Source organism: Acomys russatus, chromosome 4, assembly GCF_903995435.1.
Source record: "Acomys russatus chromosome 4, mAcoRus1.1, whole genome shotgun sequence".
Taxonomy (NCBI): Eukaryota; Metazoa; Chordata; class Mammalia; order Rodentia; family Muridae; genus Acomys; species Acomys russatus.
In genome coordinates this window covers 43,226,811-43,248,235 of record NC_067140.1, presented here as the reverse complement: position 1 = coordinate 43,248,235, position 21,425 = coordinate 43,226,811, and the positions used below count along the sequence as shown (strand labels likewise).

At 37.8% G+C, this 21,425-nt stretch overlaps 1 protein-coding gene across 1 annotated transcript in view; it reads right to left on the bottom strand.

The window, feature by feature from the left end:
* Dcdc1 (doublecortin domain containing 1) overlaps window positions 1-20,945 on the bottom strand; it is a 364,522-nt gene extending 343,577 nt beyond the window's left edge. The window contains 6 exon segments of the mRNA XM_051144875.1: window positions 12,103-12,257; window positions 12,485-12,492; window positions 12,727-12,878; window positions 13,099-13,118; window positions 13,878-14,146; window positions 20,940-20,945. Of these exon segments, the coding sequence (XP_051000832.1) occupies window positions 12,103-12,257; window positions 12,485-12,492; window positions 12,727-12,878; window positions 13,099-13,118; window positions 13,878-14,146; window positions 20,940-20,945 (610 nt within the window).
* Window positions 20,946-21,425: the final 480 nt, after the last annotated feature.

The window sequence follows — 21,425 nt, the reverse complement described above, 5'->3', positions numbered from 1 at the left end:
CCCAGGAGTGTGACTGATAAGCCCAGTGACACTCTATTGGAGAAGGCTGACACTGTTTTTGTGAGCAGGTATTGATTGCAAATACCTTCTTGGTTAGAGATGAGACCTTATGTCCACTTCCCCTTCTGAGCACTGGGATTTTGTATGATTTGAACCTGTGAAGGGCTTGTGTGCACAATCACAGTTATATATGTATTTTTCAGATATTTGCACTTTTTGGTTTTATACTGATATTGATAAACCAGAAAACTCAAGATTTCGTTTGTTTTATTCTGTCTCTGCCTCCTTGGTTTTGGGATTACAGGAATGTCCCACTAGAACACACTAAAAATATACAGATTTTATATAACTAAAGTAAGTAAAATTAATTTTTAAAGAAACAGTACCAAGGGAAGTAACACATGCTAGTGCTTTACTAGACAGGCGACATGGCTGAACGTCAGAGTAAGGACCTGAAGCCAGGATCACCAGGATTGTCACAGCCTACATCTCAACATACCTCTGGAACTTTCAGGGAAAATCTATTTGATTTTACTTTCTGTAATCTGGAAGTAGGTGTTATTGTCTTGGCTTTGTGGATGGAGAGAATGAGACTAGAATAGGATACACAAGTAGATCTTTGTGGTATATACAATAGGTAGATCTGAGAAAAGTCTCAGCAGGATGACTGTGTGGCCTGCTTCCCTAAGAGTTGCACTGTGTTTCCTTCAGGGCATAGGAAGTGCCTCGAGTAACAAGGAACTCTAATGAAAATGGTCAAATTTCTCTTGCATCACAGCACTTCTCCATGTTACATGCATTCCCTACTTAGCACTATCTAGCTCTAGTTTTTATTGCAGGACTATATATTATATCTAATATACTAATAATATATACTATCTAGCTACTTAACTGTACAGTCACTATAAAAGCTGCTGTGACTCTTACAGACCTTTAGATCTCTGAGCAAGTAGAATGGGGTGACTCGATACAGGAAGATTCTCAATCTCAGCAACTAGGGCCATTTCCACATTTTGTTGTTGTTGAGGGCATTTCTGCATGTTATACACTATTTCACGGCTTTCCCAGCTACACCTCATTTGGTGTTCACTATCACCCTTTCTTTTGGGGCAACTGAAAATGTTACTTGTGCTTGAGACCAACTCCAATAGCAAACTTTGAGGTAAGCCCCTCTACAGAGGTGCAAGGAGTGCGTATCAGTGCATATGCCATGCTCTTTGCTGACGCCAAACTATGGTGAGGCTTTTCCCTTCCCCTCTCTGTTAGGCTATAGCTCTTGAACTCCACATAGCACTACATTCTAGAGCAAGCTTTCATTGACCTCTTCAGGTTTTCCATCTGTGTTCTTCTTGTTTTACTGAACTTCAGCATCTTTGCATATGTATGCCTACTAGACTTTGAGCATGTCTAGGACAGCAGTATGTTTTGATCTTTGCTGGTATCTGTTAGGTAGTAAACAATATAACTGCTGTGTATTTAACAAAATAAGAACAGGTTCCTTTATGAGAAGCCAGCATTATACACAGTACATGGGACTTTGCAATGCCCAACAAATATCTGTGAATTACTCATCAAAATGTTAGATCAGAGCATGTATAGGATCTCAGTAGATACTGGGTTGACATTAAGCAGTACTTAGACTTTAGATAATGATTTTTTCTTCATATGTTGAGAAAAACCTACATTTCCATACTACTAATTAAGCACTTCATTATTGTGGTTTTCTTGATGTGTCATGGACGATAACACAACAGAAGATGTAGCAAATCCACCCAGAAGCTCAGCATACTCTATACAATGGCGTCAGAAGTCTACAATTTTGGGGCTGAAGTAAACATTAAACAGTATAGCTTTAGAGGCTGGGGAAGTAGATCAGTTGGTAAAAAACACTTGTCCTACAAGCATGAAGACCTAAGTTGGACTTCCAACACCCTCAGAACAATGTGAGTAGTGCCTCGCAGTTTAATTTCAGTATGGAAGAGGGGGAAAAGGATGACCTGTAGGGATTGCTGAGTATCCTGCTCAGACAATTGGTGAGGTGCAGACTCAGTGAGAAATCCTGTCTAAAAAGAGTAAGGTGAAATAATAATTGAGGAAGGCTTGGTATGTCAGCCTATGCTCTCAACATTACATGATAATTTGTACAAATATTTATTGAGTAAATGTACATTGTCCATCTCCAATTCACTCCCTGTTATGGACACTGATCTCAGAAAACTGAAAAAAGTTATTTCTCTGTCTGAAAAGAAAGGAAAATATCTCATTGTATGGAAGCTACTAGGTCGGAAGTAGGCAAGAATTGAGGGAACATGGGGTAGAAGTACTTCACAGAACTCTGTGGAAAAAGGCCTTCGGACAGAAGATCTGGCAGGATTCAAAAAGATACATTTAAGAGGGGAAAAATAGAAAAGCAAAATCTAGGAGGAAAAAAAAGTGTAGGTAGAGGCTGAGTCACATGACACGTTAAGAAGACTGAATACAATACTGGCCAAAGACAGAAGAGTGGTGGCAAACAGCAACTGGATCTGTGCCTTATATGAAGCACTGAGAAGTGCCGTATTGCCTACAGCAGGCCCTTCTAGATTTTTGACAGAACTATTCAAAAATTCTTCCACTGAATTACGGAAAAGTCATTTCCTGCCAGGACAAAGCTATTGGGGACAGAGAAAGGAAAGGAAAGCTGTAGGAGTCTGTCACAAAAAGTAGTCCGTGGATCTTCTATATGAGAACAGAAAACCCAGGGAGCCTTCTACTGAGAGACATGAAGTGATACATTTACATCATAGCTCTGAAGACATGACTTCAAATCAAGAGATGTGTTCAAAAAGCTGATAGCAATAGCAAACATTACATCTAAAGTCAAGAAGAAAAAAAGAATAAGCCTGGTAGGTCTGGGGAGCTCAGGAAAGACCTGACTTAGATTTAGACCTGCTAGAGGAAGCAGACACTGGGAGGGGGCATACAAACAAAAGCCTGAGGTGACTCTAAGACATGTGAGGCAACAAGGCAGACTGACTATTAGAACAGGAATCTTAATTCTATGCAAGTCTAATTCCTAACGTCCATCTTTCACTGACTTGCTCAAATTCAAAATGTCTCAGTTCTCAAGACAAAGACTTTCTGCTACCTTTGTAAAAATTAGAAGCTGGAGGCTAAAGAGATGGTTCCATGGTAAAAAAGCACTTGCTGTTCTTCCAGGAAATCTACCTTTGGGTCCTTACTGGGCAGCTCACCATCCCATGTAACTCCAACTTGAAGGAACCTTATGCTCTTTTCTGGCATCCAATGACAGCTGCACACATGTGGTACACACACACACACACACACACACACACACACACACACACACACACACCACAAATACAAATTATTTTTAAAGGAAACAATGCCCCTCTAATCCCTTCGCTCCTATTCTACCACCTCTCTCCCATGTTGGAATTACTAAAGGAACAAGTTGCATCTATAAGTCTCTCAGCATGAAGCGACAGGCATCTCAAAGGATATCATCTTCTTTTTCTTGCTTCTAATAATAATTTTAAAACATCTTTGTTATAAGATACTTTTGCTTAAGATACTATAAGGAATGTGAAGAGAAGTGTCAAATGTACCTGGGTGTCTTGAGTGGGATCTGCTCACTGTGTACAGGCCAGCAGGTTGCTCTAAGAAGGCAGTCTACCCTTCTGTTGTTACCTCAGTGGCTCACCATAGTTCATGAAATCAGTCTCTTATACACCCTTACATCTGGCCAGGCTCTGTGGTAGCAAATGGCAGCAACCAAGGCAACTGTGGTCTCTACCTTAGGCAAACTTGGCCTCGGGGAAAATGGCAAATTTCAATACTTAAAATGTGATGATTACAAATATGATAAAGACAAGAGGGCACTAAGCATGCAATGGGGATGTATCCCACCACAGAGGGCCTATCCCAGAGAAGAGCCGGGTCACACATCACCCCAAGCTGAGCATCATCAGCTAGAACTTTAGCATGCCCTTCTGGATTGCCCAAGCTCACTTCATCTTCTCAATCCTCCTGAGGTTGCCAAGTGCTAAGGTTCCAGGCTTGCCCCACTGGGCCAACCTTGGGCACTGCCTGAATCTCTACACTATCAACATTGCTCTCAGCAGAGTCTCTGCTCTATACGGCCAACTGCCAGTAAAAGGGTGCCTCTTGCTTCCTTACCACTCTCACTGAATTTCTAGAAGCACTTGCTAGCTTCCAGAACCATGGTAAGCACACACGTGCGTTTTCAAGTTTATTCTCTACCTACAAAAGGAAGAATTTTAAAATATGTTTTTTGAGTGGGTTTGATGAGTTGAGGTTGCATGTTTGTTGAGATTATCTTCCTGAGACCCTCTCTCCTGGGAAGTTAAGATCCAACAATGCAAACATGAAGAGGTAAGTGGGCTCCAGTGATGACTTAAGGCTTAGCATAAGCGTGCAAAACACTTAGCCAAAGGAAGGGCTGCCAGGGACTAGGAGGCTGTAACTGTTCATAGACATACTTTCTAAAGACTCAGATAATTCTGTGGCCCAACCATGGATTCTATTTTATTTTGAACAATCCACACCTAATTTTAATTGTTTTATTTTTTATTGGATCATAAAAAAGAAAGCTCTTTACAGTCTGCTTGTGTTAGGAGGTCTATCTATATAATTGCATCTGTTCAATTCCCTCTTTAAAATGGAAGTGTGTGCTATAAAATGAAATAATCCTAAGTGGTCCCCCACATTATAATTTTTCACTTTGTACGCGCCAGGCAAAATAAGTCTGCCTTCTTCTGCCACTGGAATAACAGCAACAAACTTGGAGCCTCAATTCATAAAACCTAAAAATCTTATTATTACCAAAAAAAAAAAAAAAAAACCCTCATTTTTTTTGTGGTTGGACAATAAACTTGGAGACACATGAATGCTGTGGCTGTGAGGCAGGTACACATAATGTCATTAAATATGAACAAGCACATCATCTCATGAGCACAGGATGAGTTTATAAAATAGAAATGCTCTGACAGTAAGAAAACATACTGCTACATTCGATTACATCATCCGCCCAGAAGACAACTGCTTCTGTGTTTGGTAAACAGATGAGATCCAGGTCACATTCCTTCATTCCCCTGCGTTCTGAGTCACTCCCTCTTCTCCAAATCCCTGAGCTTTGTTTCTGCATGTTCTTCGGTGTCATCATTTATTGCTAAAGGCGTGATGGCTATATTTAACTAATAATGACAGTGGTTGTCACTAGGTTTTAACTCAGTAACACCAGTTTGACACATCATTTGAAGTATTCTTCAATTTAAATTTGATTAAACTCATAAACATCCCATTTACTGTGCCAATCAAAATGTTGACATCCTCTCCCTGAACTTTTCCATGAACTTTCTTCAAATGAATTACAGTAGCTGAACGGTAAGAGTCGTGAACACATCTTACAGTGCAACTCTTGGAGCAGTGCTACTGGGCATCTTTAGAAAAAATCCTGATTTTTACCTACACCTCAGAGAGTGAGAATTCAAAGCTTCTAATTAGACTCACCCATGTCATGTCGTATGTGCAACTGCATGGGACATATTTCAACTCAGTTGCGTTTATTTCAAGATTTCAGATCTGGCAAATATCTTGGTCTTAAAATCAAGTACTTATGACAGGTATGAGAGGCTTGTAGAAACAGGCAGAGGACGGAAAGCAGCTGAAGCACAAGGCCATTGTATTTTCAGCACCGTCCACATGCCAAGTTCTCACATGCCTTATCATAGTTACTTCTCACAACCATGACATGAGGTCTGTTTCATTATGCACAATTTGTGGATAAGGAAACTCAGGTTTAGAGAGATTAAGTGCTTGCCCAGGTTCGTGGTGTAATTTGCTTTCCTGGCAGTGATAAAAAAAGTAAAAGGAATTACCGTTGTTGTTTTCCTGAACCTAGCCAGCCAGCTATTCTGGGAAAATAGGAATGGACACAGTTCTGATGAAAAGTGCTGGGATTACAGTCATATTTAAATCATGTTATCCTCAATCTTCTATTTGCTACATCCCTCTATTTTTTGCAAGGGATTTTCAGACATTTAATTTTCAGGCAACTTATTTTCATTAGCTTTAAGGTAGTATTACTTCCATTCACAAGTAAACATCAGAACAGCTTGCCAGTCACACATGAGAGATGAGAACCGTGTAGATCAAGTTACTCCATGTACAGTGTTCTTCCCACTGAACAACAGTGTGTGTCTCACATCTCTCCTAAATATCTGAAACTTCAAAACTAAACAGTTTAAAAGGCAAATCACCTGGAAGAGTAACTATCAAACACATAAATTAATTCTCATGAAAAGTAGGAAAGGGGGCGCAGGCAAATTTCATTTCAACGTTCCAGAGAAAATGTATCCATTGTAGAATTTTCTTATGTTATTTTTGTGATACTATTTATTATTATTATCATAAAAACCTATTTTCTTCATAGCACTTACATTGTCAACAATTACCATATTTATATTTATTTATTATTCATTTATTTTTTCTATCTCCTCTACCTCATTATAATCAAGGTGTCAGTATTCACACTAATTTTCAAGTCTCAGATCGATGTCTGGAACATTGTAAGAGGGACATGATAAGTATCTGTTGAAATGTAACAGAATGAAGGAAAGTCTCCCGCTCACTAACACCAGTCCTTCTACTTTCTTACACAGGGAACAATAGGTTTTTGGGTGAAGAGTTTTCTTCTGAGCTTCCTCAGCTGTGTTTGGGGAACTGAGCTCGCTTTCTGTGCTCACCCATAGAACAGTTTGAGGTGATAAAAACAATATTTATAACTCTTCTGAGTTACTAACCTAATGAGAATTAATGTTTCTCAGAGTTCTTTGCAGAGGACAAAATAAAATTCTCTAAAATGTTTGAGTTCGAGTGTGGCTCCGTATCTAGAAATTATTGGATTTCTAAAAAGTTAGCATGGGCTTAGGTAATGGCCCAGTTAATAAAGTGCTAGGCAAGCAAGCATGAGGACCCGAGTTTGATCCCCAGTCTCCATGAAAAAAGCAGGCACAGTGGCTCACTTGGAATCCCAGAACTGGGGAAGTAGAAACTGGTGGATCCTTCAGTCTCATGGGACAGCCAGTCTAGCCAAACAGTTCAGCGGGAGACCTTGTCTCAAAAGATAAAGTGGAGAGTGACTGAGGAAGACACTTGACATGGACTCTTTGTTCTACACACACACACATACATACATACATACATACATACATACATACATACATACAATTTTTAAGTTAATATAATATTTATAGCATAAAACATTTATGACATATTATGACATTTTCTCATAAAATCTCAAGAGTGGGAGCCCATAATCTAAGAAATGATTTACATTTCAACAATACCCTTGACTATTTATGTTAAATAAGGTTTTGATTGCAAGTGAGTAATAAAACAATTGGAATTACACAATGTTGGATTTTGGAAACACAGATAATATACTCTTGGTCTGCAACATTAGCTCAGGCATGTGAGTTCTGAGTGTATTATACTTAATGCACATTACCAGGTATTAGGCACACACAAATTATCATTTAGACTGTGTGGGTAGCAATAAATTTGCATTATTTACTAAAGAATCATGGCTTCTGTATAAGCACACAACTCAGTATGAGTCAGGTATTTCTCAATGACTTTGCCTTTGACGGTATAAGAGATGCTTACACATACACACACACACACACACACACACACATTAATTCATACATATTTATTACATATTTTAAAAGTTGGAATGAAAATCTGGTGTGGTGGCACAAGCGTGTACCTCCAGCACTAAGGGAGGCAGAGGCAGGCATCTCTCTGTGAGTTCAAGGCCATCCTGGTCTACAAAGTAAGTCCAGGACAGCCAAGGCTACACTCTGTCTCAAAAAACCAAACAAAAAAAAAGTTACAATAGTAAAATGTGTGAAATATATGAGTATAGTTTTACACTCAGCTATCAAAGGTAGAATCTTTTTCTATAATGCCATTTTCCTACTTTCAAGCTAAGAGAGAGATAAAAGAAACTAATGATCTCATTTAACATATACACTATTCAAAGAAAACAGCAAAAAGACTATGAGAAAACGAGCCTCACTCTGCATTAAGGCATGGTGACCCTATAGGTGCATGTCACAAAGCCAGTGTTTGTTTTGGCAGAACAAAGCAGCCATTGGAGTCAAACTCACTACACGTATAATGAAACAATAGCGCATGATTCCAGGTTCATTAAACTAATGCATTTTTTGAAAAACAAAATATGACAGAACATTTCATTATTGACGCAGATAGGAGAAAAAGTGTTATGCTGTTATTTATAATGTGTCCTGTGTGTCATGGAATTGAAATATTTCCAAATCATCAATAATTAAAATGATGAGAATCCATCATTTCGCTGACATTTACTTCTACATGAAAAGCTGGCCTGTTTTAAATGTGCTCACACATATTCTTGTCAATCACAAGCTGTCACAGCGAATTATTTCATTTTGTAGATCACACGGCAGCTAGCAGAAAATCTCCAGGTTTAAATATAGATCTTAGGTGCAGTACCGAGAGCGCCTTTCATGGATGGTTTTTTCTGTGACTACATCTTACAGGAAAAGGTGAGTATTACCCATAATACTCACCTTCATGCTCCTTAACAAATCTCAGGGCAGACGAATTGCTATAAATGATAACTCTGAGAGCTAAAAAGCAGAGTACCATATAAGGGGTAAAAACACAGGGCTACAAACTCTTAGAGACAATCAGAGTTCGTATGATAGAACTTGGCCTCATCCTCTTTAAGATATTCAAGTCATACCAGGGCACTCTGTGGCTTTAGCAGACATTAAGTAGCTGAAGTCTTACAAAGTGCACGGATCCAGGAATTTTCTCTTCACTAACACCAGTCAGAGGATTAGGAAAAACAAATATAATCTAAACAATACAACCATGAATCTGAGAATTTGTTCAAATGCCTCTTTCAGAAGCTCATTACTGTGTCTGCCCAGCTCTGACATGATCGTTAATAAATGTCAGAATAGTCAAATGACGGAATTATAAAAGCTAGTAAGATATCTTCATGAATAGTCTTCATATAAAACATTTCTATTTTTCTGATGGTTTCCATCTCTCTCTCTCTCTCTCTCTCTCTCTCTCTCTCTCTCTCTCTCTCTCTCTCTCTCTCTCATCTACCATCCTAATCTTTCTGATCAGGTATTCAATTAAAAGTCAGGAACTAGTCTAATTCTGCACTTTAACAGGGCATACTTGATTTCTAAGTAACCCCTCTGTGTTCTGAAGTGTGTGGACAGCTCTCTTAGTCTCTCAAAGGAAGTGAGAATGGCAGTCAGCAATGATACTCAAAGGGACAGTGAGCAGTGTAAATCACCAGAGACCAGAGATGTGCTGGGGGCTTTTTTCTTATTAAATTTGGAATTATTTCCCATAATGGACAGTTTTCACTATCTACATTGATCTCTAAACCTGAGTTATAAAAATAAAATAAAATATGGAAATAGAATTGCCAAAATATTACACTGACATATTTGACCTTCTTGTGTGAGAAATAAAATAAATATTTTAGGGGGGAGAGAATCCACTTGATGTACAATGTTAAATAATTTTTCTACTACTGAGTATTCATATTATAACTTATAGACCTCTTAAGCTCTGCAAAGTCCTAGACCTCTAGTCTCGTGCCAGGACTAAGCACATAGTAGGTACCCAATACAAATACTTATTGGCTTACTTTTGTATTGAACTTAGGTAAACTGAATTTAAAGAGGAGATGAAAGAATGATTGAAAAATAAAAAGTAAGTAAATGACCGTTAGTCCTTACTTTTATCTCCTCTGATCTAGCTGGTTTCTGGCAGGCACATAGAAATCTCCTGTAAGCCACTGTGAGAGTGAAATTAAGTTAAAATAATGGCAGGTCACTGACTCCAGCGCCTCTGTGCTAACTGCTCTAGAAGGCACATGCAGATGGGAAAGCTGTGCCCCTAACACTGACGCTAGCCAGTTGCTTTCCTGCTTGCCCTTAGCAACGCCTTGCACTTCCTCATGTGAAACTTGTCTTCTGTCTTCAGAGTCATTCAGATATGCTTTATTTTCACATTATACCTGGAAATTAAGCATCACTCTGCGTGTGTGTGTGTGTGTGTGTGTGTGTGTGTGTGTGTGTGTGTGTGTGTGTGTACACAAACATACATTTACATTTATGTTCTCAACATTTAAGATAACCAAAAGTCAGTGCTCAGGCTTATCTGTGAGCATCATTAAATGGTGATTTTTCCCCTATTATACTTTTCCAACATCTTTTTAACAGACATGTGATGTGATAGTCTGTGTCCAAGCTCACCTACAATTTCTTCTCTCAAAAGACAAGACACATCTGCCACCTGCTCTGTTCCGTGTCCCAGTAACAACTGTCGAGCAGCGTAAAGATTGATTATCAGTCAAAAACCATTGCACAACACCAGATTTTTGTGGGTTAAGCTTGCTGATCCAGCAAGAGATGGTGTGAAATTTTCAGGAGTGTGTGCCAACATTTTGGTGCTAAAGGAACAGCAGTGCATGTCACAATGAAACACAGCCAAAGATGTGCAAACAAAGCAGAGAAGTTGTTGTTGCTGTTGTGGTTGTTGTGGGCTTGGCTTTTAAACAGGATAAAATGCAGAACAGAGAAGAAATTAGCTTGTACATTAAAAAGCATCCACCAAGAATAAGATGTGACGTAATTATTGTATGCATACATGTCCAGGGTTTTTTTCCTCTTAGTTTACCTACAAATTATCTTTATATACCTCTTTTTTATATTCTTGCTCACTAGAAAGCTAGCATTTCTTATCTGTATAACACTAATCAAGGATTTTGATGAAAAGATCATGTATTAATACACAGGATTTTAAAACTGTACATATTTGCCCACTACAATCATATTCTGTGTCAGCAAATGTTTCTGTGAATACAACCTAAGACAACCCCTGTCTACAGCTAAAGGAAAATCTGAAGATATGTGGATCTGCACTATCACACAGGGAGGTGCAGCAAGAACTATACCAACAGCTCCCTTCACAGACACCACAGTGTCCCAATTCAGGAAACTGCTTATTTTCTGATGAACAAGTGTTAACCAATGTGATAAAAATTCTAGTGTCGTCACATACAATAACAGTAATGCATGAGGGCCTTCCACTGCCTCTCAAATTAGTTTTCCTTGGCTCACACAATTACAGCTTAGGCTTGCCCTTGCTCCACCAACTTTACATGAGTGGCAGAGAAATGCTTCTAACGCGGTCTCTGAAGTCTCTGGAGCACAGCAGTCAGACCCGCTGGATTTCTCTGGCAAGGTGGTCGCTTACATTACTTATAGTGTGCAACACTGGATAAAGAGCTCGCCTACAACATGCTTGAAAGGATGTTTCTAGATACTGCTACTTTCTTTAAATATGTCATTTCACACTAAGGAAAAAAAAGGCATTTTCTAAAAAAGAAAATCCTCACATGTCCAAAATCTTAAATATATGGACATGGGTGAAAAATCCTGACCAGAAACCGTCTGAGATTCTATGTATAAATACCTACATATAAATAGTTAAAGGTTAAAAAAAAAATCAAAATCGAGCTGTAGCATTTACATCAGAGTAGCATGTACATAAGAATTATTTGTTCATTACTTGCCACATTTTCATAATTATGTTAATACAATTTGAAAAAAGACCAAGAGGATAAATGAAAGGATGATCTTGGAAACTTTGAACTGCTTTCTGAGAGCATACATCTAATGAATTTTGTCTGCTGAGTGTCACAGAAACTAAACAGTAAATTCAATAATCTCTGATTTAATTTATTATATTTTCCCCATTTAACCTCCTGCAGGCTCCCTAATGTCTATTCAGATCTATATTAAATTAAGCACCAATGCTAATGAAGGGCAATAAACGTGCTGTCAGTGGATTTTTCTTTCATTAAGCACGTTATCCTCTTACTGAGCTGTAAATGCGTAAACATTAGTTTTGTTAAACCATGCAAAAAAGACAGGAAGAAAACCATTTTTAATTGCACCCCTTAAGCAATTTATTGTGGAAGAGTGTGGTATTTTTTTTTACCTTTACATTTTCTGAATGGATGTAAAAAGGGCTCTCCTGTTGAAACATAAATGTTGGCTTCCCGGGGTATATCTTCAGATTTGAGGGCTTCCGTACCATCTGCCAAGAACACTCATCGTGCGGCCATGTTCAGATTCAGTTTGTTTGTGCACTCACTGCAACTAGAAGAAATAACAGGTAAGATACTGTAATGTACAAATAAAGTAGCATGTACCCACAAAAAAAAAAAAAAATAGAAGCTCAACTGAGTCACATGTCAAGTTCAACAACTCAATCAATGCTCTGATTGTTTCCCAGCAGTTGAAACTATGGAAACAAAAAATCAAATCAAATGGTAAAAATATCTTATTATTGTCAAGTATTATTTATAAACATTCTGTGCATTAATAACTTCCTAAACTGCATAGCCATTGTATTTGTTTAATTAATCTGCTTACTTACTAACCACAGTGTTATACTGACTTTAAAATACCAAAGTAGTAAAATTCTATGACTATATAAGCAATGTACAGATTTAGATTGCTAACAAGTAGATTTTAACACAATAATTACCTTTCTTCCTTGTTTGTATTTTAAAGAGATTAAGAGATAAAAAAAAATTGAAAATGTTGGAGTATTAGTTACTAAGGTGATGGTTGGTGCAGGAACTTTGGCAAAGGCTGTTTCAGCTCTATTCTTGTAAGCTGTTACTCTAATGACTTTTGGTTAAAGTTTATATCTCTGTGACAATCTTTGGCAATTATGGGGTGACTTAAATTTTAGAAAGGACTCTGATACTTTACAGGAAACAATCGATAAAACTTGGTGCATGTTAATCATTTAAAACTTGTTTTAAAATCCTATCTCCCAATTCTTTAAAATAAGCACATAAAATTGTTCCTACAAATAAAAAGATCCTAAGACAAAACTTTTGGCCTGTTAAAAAGTATCTAAGCATTCAGCAGGTGTTTGTCAAGACAGTTCCTCTCTCAGAACTAATCATTCTGCTCGTTTTACCAGTAAAACCCCAGAGCATTCTGATTTAGATTATGTACATGAAGAATTAGAGCCAGTCAGACACCTGCCACATTCTGACAGCCAAAACAATAGTAGGGTCTTGAGACCATGGGCTATTAAATGGGTAAGATTTTTCCACAAGTGTTTATGCTTATGAAAGTTCTTTAATTTTTAAAGGATATGAGATTAAAATAACTTGGTAAACTGCCAAAAATATTTTATTCATAATTCTCTAATCATGTTAATTTACAAGGCCATTAAAACAAAGTCAACATTTAAAAATAAAAACTTGAAGTTAAAAACCACAATATACCTTACTATTCAAACACCTAAATGCAATGGAAGCCTCAGTTTCTGTTTTTTACCACATTTTCTTCTTCCCATTAACTCTTGGGTTAACAGTTTATGATAATCTGAAAATGTATATACCAGGTGGTTTTATAAATTCATTTCAGTGTGTTTCTGTTCCAAAATATTGGTTAAATATCAAAGGTACATATTTCTATTGTAAAATAAATGTCTTGGAAGCCATGTTCTTTTCATAGGTTTTCATTGCCCAGGTTGCCCAGTTCATTTCATGTGTTCTAAAATGTAATTAGCAACAGTCTGACTCCAGTGTTTTCAAAGTAAAAATCCAATAACAACAGAAGACAGAACCCCAGCCCAAATGATACACTATGTTTTAATGTCTGAAGCAGTGAATGGAATCACTATAAATTCTGCTCAAATAAAAGAGCTTCAACAGTTGGTTAAAAAGAACAGCGAACAGCTTTGATTACCTCAGCTGACCCACTGGCACACTGACAGGTTTGTTTCTCTTGGATGCCAACATAAAACAAGAATTGTTTTTACTCTTGGGTTTATAGCTATCTGAATTTGATGGCTCCTCCTGGCTGTGATCTGATGCTCTTTGATGTGGAGAACAATCTTAAAGGCTTGACCCTTCTGATATAGCCGCTGAATGCAAAAGTCTGTTGGGGCCAAACTGAAGCTGCAAACAACTGTCAGTACTTTTAATAACAGCTTTGCCTGGTTTGACATAAACTCCCTAAAAGATACAGCATGTGGAAGAGCACAGTGAATCCTTTGTGATAACTCATTAACATCTACCATGTAATAAATTCTTTGGAGTTATTGGCTGGACAAAACTGCTAGTCGACCAGGATATTGAGGCTTGTAATACTCCCAGAGGGAAGGCAGTATTTTCAACTTCCCTTTATGCTTCAGAAAGGTTAAGTAAACAAACATGTCATCAGCAGATACAGGGCAAAGGTTTGGACCCAAGCCTGTCCTTCCAGTGAGCTTCCTTACTCTAGTTAAAGTATAGAAATTTGTATAATGCTTTAAAAAACTATAAGAATTTGTAATTTTGTGATTTACTTTGTTAAACATGAACAATCTAAGTATTAAGAAATATGTAGAGTTAAAGAGATGTGATGTGGTCCTTAAACACACAGAACTTGCAAACTATCCATATATGTATATGCACAGACATATAAGCACACAAAACACATTTTTTTAAGGGAAAGTGACTGAGTGCTACTAGGATGGTTCAGTTATTCCAGTTTATCCAAGACTACCTGAGTTCTGGAACTGAAAGTCACATGTCTCAAAGAAACTGGGATAGGTCACACATGCCCCAGTTTTCAAGGTAAAAGAGTGGCATTTAAATAAACAAGAATGTGTAGACAGAAAACCCTATGACCTGGAATGATATGGAAATAGAAAGTCATATTGGTGAGACAGGTGTAGAGTTTGCTGGTTTCCTGGGATAGGACAAGTTTCAAGATACTTAAGAATACTCAGATGTGAGGAGACGAAACATATAAGATGCTATAGTCTTACACAGGTCTCAAACACTTGTAACTGGGACTATCCAAACATCTACCAAGTCAGTCTCTCCATTCTTCTGGAATGATGTGCGTATTTGTAAGGATTCTCCTTTGTGTGTGTGTGTGTGTGTGTGTGTGTGTGTGTGTGTGTGTGTGTGTGTGTTACAGCTAGTCAAATAATGGCTGTTGACCAATGGAAGGTCCTAGAATCCAGTCCTTCAGTCCACAAGGCTAGATATCTCAGCTGGTCTTCGGTATATGCCAGAATTCCCAAGACATGAGCCCTAATATCAGCAAAAGAATAGACTTGCTAATGAGAGTGAGGGTAAACAGGCAAAAAGACAACATGCTTGCTTTTTTCATATCCTTTATATAGGCTTGCCAACAGAAGGTGTGGCCCAGATTAAAGGTAGACCTTTCTACATCAAAAGATCTGAATTAAAGCTGTAATTTCCCACCTCAAAGGGAAGAAGAGTCACTCTTTTTCAGGGAGGTGGGTAATGGCAGCACGCCCATGCCCTAGTAGGCTTCCTACACCCTGTGTAAATGGGCAGCACAAACTTGATTTAGTGGGCTAAAAATAAGATAAAATAATAAAAATAATTAGAGATAAATAACATTAATTTTAAAATATGCACAGTGGTACAGTTCAGAGTGAAGCACTTGACTAGTAAGCTGAAAGCTCCAGGGAGTTTGATCTTGAACCCTGAGAGAAGGAACAGGATGTGTGAGAACTCGTAGACTGCAATATCTCTCCACCCATAGAGGAGTAAAGACTCCTGTTGTATATCTTTTCCACTTTCAAGGGAATTCAAACAGTAACTTGTGTATAGAAGTCATTCTTTGCCAACTATGATGTTGTGTAAAAATGCATTACAAAATGTCACTTTCAAAAAATAACTTAAGAAAAAACCTGCAAAGTTCAAGCCCAAATTACACCAGACAGGGTTGGTTACTGAACTATTATTGGTTCTATCTTCCTTAGACACAGAACCTCAGTCATGATGGGGAACTGAGAGATGAGAGCTCTCTGAGGACGCTCTGTTCACTCAGTGGGTTTGGCCATCCAGACAGCCCTCCTCTTTCTTTCAGATAATCTTGAGCTATGTGTTGAGCTATTTGGCAAGCAGGGGGCGGGGGGGCCAAGCCAAATGAACTGGTCATGTTCTGAGGATTGCAGGGTAAAGGGACAAAGAGCCAGTCTCTTTGATAACACTGCTGACACACTGAAGTTAACACTGCAGTTACTTCAGGGAGATGGCAAAAACTTCCTTGTTTTAAAAGTCTCTTTCTGCTGAATTTTCTATAAGCATCCACTTGGATGCTTCACAAAGGAGAGTACATTAAGTTTAGTGCAAATGTAATGTGGCACACAGCTAATCGTCTGAATTAACTTCCTTCACTTTTTAGTTTTATTAAATTTTTTATTCAAATTGAATTAATTAGAGGATAAAATGTAAATCAATCTGTTATTTTCTAAAAGTCCAATTTTCATTTAGTCAAAAACATTTCAGGGGAACTTTTAGCACAAGAACAAAGTGACAGGGAGTTTTTAACAATGCCCCCTGAAACACAGAGCATCCCTTGGTGAGTTTACACTCTGTGGAGTGACTTTGCATGTGGCTAATAATTCTATTCATACGTGAGAAGTGTGGCTACTTTGACAGAGCATAGTTCAATAACAAATATGCAGGTCTAACTTATCACACAGTTTAGATGTGAATTCACTAGCGGGATGATGACAGTTGCCATGGATTTGTGCTTACTGTCACTGCATCCTAGTGCTGCCTGTCAAAATGTCTCTTCTCCTTATACAGAAGCATAGAATTTTTATGGATAGCAATTACTTACAATACACAATGAAGTACATCAAATCTAACAACCACTCTTTAGCCCTTCATTATTTGGTAGAGTCTTTGTTAAATGTATAAACCATTTTCATCTAAATTATTTATTTATACTGTATATTTGACAAGCATATATTTCTTGCTTTATATCCCAATGGCATTTAAACCTTCCTAGAGGGCTATTAGAGTTTTTTAAACATTATCATTATAAAACTTATTTTTATTCTATTATCACTTTAATGGTAATTAAACTCTCTAATTTGATATATTCAAGTAATAGTACATAAATGCAAAGGAAAATGCCCATGAGTATGCTTGATAACACACCATACACTTAAAACACTGGAGTTCAAGGAATAAATGAACAGCTTAAGCATCTGTTTAGTAAGTGGAATTTTGTTTTTATAAAACTCCTGGGGTACACAAAGTACAAGGATTATTTAAACTTCCTCCTTCCCATCCCTCAGCCTGTTTAAACAAATGGCCTCCAGAAATACAAATAACTTCTTTCAAATTTTCTGATAAGATGTAATAACATCTTATAAAATAACATCACAGAAAGTGAATAATTCATGATAATAGCAGAAGTGAACAATTCCCTGTAGAATTTATTTCCAACTCTAGAAGAAAGTATGCACCTAGAGCAGCTTGGGCATTCAGGTGAAGCTTCCACAACTGCAGAGCAAGCTCAGACTGTCTTCCAACAGCACACTCTACAGTATGCATCCTGCAGAGAGAGTGACATACCTTACTCCCCGCACACCTCCCTCCCTCAGTGCTTTGATAGATGAGGACACTCTGAGCAAGAACAACTCCTAAGACTAAGGACCCTTGAGAGGTTCCTTGTGATCAGGGGAATAAAAGATTCCATGTCAAAGGGGAAAGAATGATTTTACCTGTGAAAAAGTACGAGATTAAATAAGGTACACCTTGTATCTGATACTGGGTAAGGTTATATATACTTTTTGTCAGTTTTCCCAGAATGTGAATTCCCAAAAGGAAGTTAGCTAATCTTTTATTGTGCTTTAAAGAAAATGGTTTACCAAGACCTAGCCGACGAACATGATACTCTCCACCGTTGAGTCGAGAGTGAGATCTGACTCTCACACGAACTCTGGTGCCCCTTTTCTGACCATATCCCCCGGATGGGGAGACCTGGTGGCACTCAGAGGAAGGATAGCAAGTTACCAAGAAGAGACTTGATATTCTGAGAGCATATATAGGGGGAGGAGGTCTCCCTCGGTCATGGACATAGGGGAGGGGAGAAGGGGAGAAATGGGAGGGAGGGAAGAATGGGAGGAAACAGGGGAAGGGCTAATAATCGAGATGTAATATGAATAAATTAATAAAATAAAATAAAAAAAGAAAATGGTTTACTATTGTCTAGTATTGTTGAGATTTTTTTTTAAAGACTTGAAGGAAAAACATCTGAGGAGAAGTATGAAGTGAGGAATGTATAACCTGGGTGACAGTGAGGAGGTACCATGTCTTACTCCTGCTGTCCCGCTGTCCCCATCTCCCCTCTGCCAACCCAGTCACTATGGAAATCCATAACTCCTTTTTGAAATGATGAGGTGACTATGTTGAAATTGTCCCTAGAAGCAATAGTATGTCCAAATGTTTATATTTCAGAGAAGCGCTATTACAATTAAAATACTCAAAATAGTTAAAATGATATTTTAAAACAGTGACCAAAAAAGATTAGTGTCCTTAAAGACAAGATTTTTTAAGTAGCCTAAATAATCTTCAGTAAACCTTTTGTTGATCATATAGGTCTCACTTAAAGTATTGAAAGTAATTTACCTCCTCAGGGGATTATAAAAGACAGTAATACACTGAACTGCCAGGGAACAAGATGTAGTGTAGCTTTCTATTATGAAATCCCTAGGAGGACTGATAGCTAAAGGATCACCAAAGGAAAGTACACTATCTGCAGAATAGCACTTATTGCTTAAGACACTCTACAGTCCCAAAATGTAATTATAATTTGGAATTTGCCTGCTACAGTGTCAGAGGTACTGTCTATGAAGACAGTGAAACTGCCCTGGATATCTGTGACAAACTATTCCTTGTGTCATCTATGTCTCAAAAGCTGGTGCCATATTCTGAGTCAGTTGGGAACATATTAGACCACAGCTGGGCAGGAAAAGCCTTCTGCTGCACAGATGTCTGAAAAGAAGATGAGGAGTAGCCAAGAGTCCTCCTAACCATAAACTAAGGGGATCTGACCATGTTCACACAGTTGGTGTTTGTTTTCTGGTGGGAGTGAAATACAGACAAACGTGGATGGTGTGGGAGCAGAGGAACACCACAGAACATCAGAGTGAGGGAAGATAGCCGGGTATGAAGAGGCAACAGAAGACAAGCAAACAGCTCGAGAAAATAACAGGAAAGTAAAGAGACGAGCCACAATACAGCCACTGTGGATGCACTTAATATGAATTTTTGTAAGATGTGTAATGTGTTAATTAGAAGGGAAATTATGAAGTGTATAAGCAAAATATATTACCACGCTTTAGCAATTATCCCTCATAAGTGATGACAAAAATTGCAGGAGAAAGGTGGTTAGAAAAACAAGAGTGAGACAGAGAAGCTTAACCACAGTCCAGGTCAAGATTTTAAAGATTTTTTTTCCCTTTTCTCATAGAGAAAGTCACGTCTTGAACAGCCACAGATCACCAGCAGATCCCAGGTTAACTTCAACCTTTCAATGCAACACTCTCAGGCTGAAGAGCATCACTTTCTTTATCATGGAGGTAATAGAACTCCAGGCATTGTCTTCAGCTTTTCATTCTAGGCACATCAGAATTAGAGGGGATGGTAACAGGCAATAGTGACAGAAAAGCAGTTATGAGTTAAACAAAGAAATGAAAGATTCACACTGGGGGAAAAAAACCTAGAGAAACAGGCAGCAAGAAATATCCACAGAAGTGTAGACACAGCACAAAAGGTAAGGCCAGTGTTAAAGAAATGAAAGGGGAAGGGATGGGAGGACACAGAAGCTGAATAAATGAATGTGTGTGTATGTACCTTTACCAGAAAATAAGAAAGTAGCTAAAATTGCTGAAAAAAATAATTGGAGTGAAAAGTAAAGCAGGATACCAGCTTGAAGTGGAAAAATGGAAACGGTACAAGTTAAAAGCAATAAAATATACATTTTCTCTTTGTTTTTAATCAAGAATATAATTGTGACCATACCTGTGTTCCTCTAGTATAACATACAGGATATATGTATCTAGAATGTATTTAAACACATAGTGAGCACCCTGTGTAAAGGACTTTCTACTCTGCTGCATGATGTCACAGTTCAGGAGCCATCATACATGCCAGCATTATCTTATAGTCAAGGTTCCACTATATCTCATCTAATATCTCCAAGAAATAAGCAAATATCATGTTACAACAGTAAGTAAATATGATCCAGAGTCTCTACAAAAGATAAGCTTGTTGGGCTCATGAATCATCCTAGTGATTGGCTTATAAGCTCAGTTTTATGCTGAACATAAAGATGATGACATTATATTTACTCAGCCAATGGTTTATCAGCATTTGGAAAATATTTTAAAAGGTTTACTGCAGATCATCATGTTAAGCAAAATTAGTCAAACTTAGAAAGACAAATGCTACATTTTTCCCATATGAGGAATTCAGATTTTACAAGCATGGTATGAAAGAAGAATGAGAATTATTATTTGAAAAGTGAAGAGACCAGAGAAACTAGCAAGGGTAATAGAGGCATGTGGCTATGATCAAAACAGATTATATGTACGACTGAAAGCATCATATGAAACCCATTCATTTATACAATCAATATATGTTAATAAAACAATCACAAAATAAAAGGAGGTTTTTTGTTTGTTTGTTTGTTTGGTTTGGTTTTACTTTCTGTTAAACAAATAAAAACATTGGGAAGATGCCCTAGTCATCTCTAGTTCATACGTCAGGTAACTGTTGCTGAGTTGGTGTAGTTGGGTTCAAACAAGTTTTTAGATATGTAAGTTTAATCAAGTTAATAAAGTATCTAGATCTTTGATTCCTCATTAAATATTAGATATGTTTAGACTACTAACTGCTTATATTTCTTTCAAACTTGTTTTGAGAGTAAAACTGACAAGTTGCAAGTTAATGGATAAGCAGGGTGATTGCATACATCAAAGATTACCTGCATTATTACGGTGGGGCCTTGAATAAGATGGCCTCCATAGGTATGCAGGCAGTGGCACTATTAGGAGGTGTGGCTTTGTTAGATAGAGGAAGTGCATCACTAAGGGGACAATTTGAGGTCTCAGAAGCTCAAGGCAGGTCTAGTGGCTCACACTCTCTTCCTTCTGCCTGTGGATCCAGATGTAGAACTCTCAGCTCCTTCTCCAGCACCATGTCTGACTGCATGCCACCATGCTTCTTGCCTCGATGATAATGGACTAAACCTCTGAACTATAAGCCAGCCCCAGAGAATGTTTTCTGTTAAAACAGTTGTCATGATCATGGTGTCTCTTTATAGCAGTAAAACCCAAACTTAGACAATTATAATGATCAATATAGTGACTGTTAGCTGTTCAAATAAGTGGAGAACCTAACATAGCTAACAACCTTTGTAACCCGCCAGCTCTCCAGGCATTATTTGTATCACTTCCTCTAAGTTCTGAAT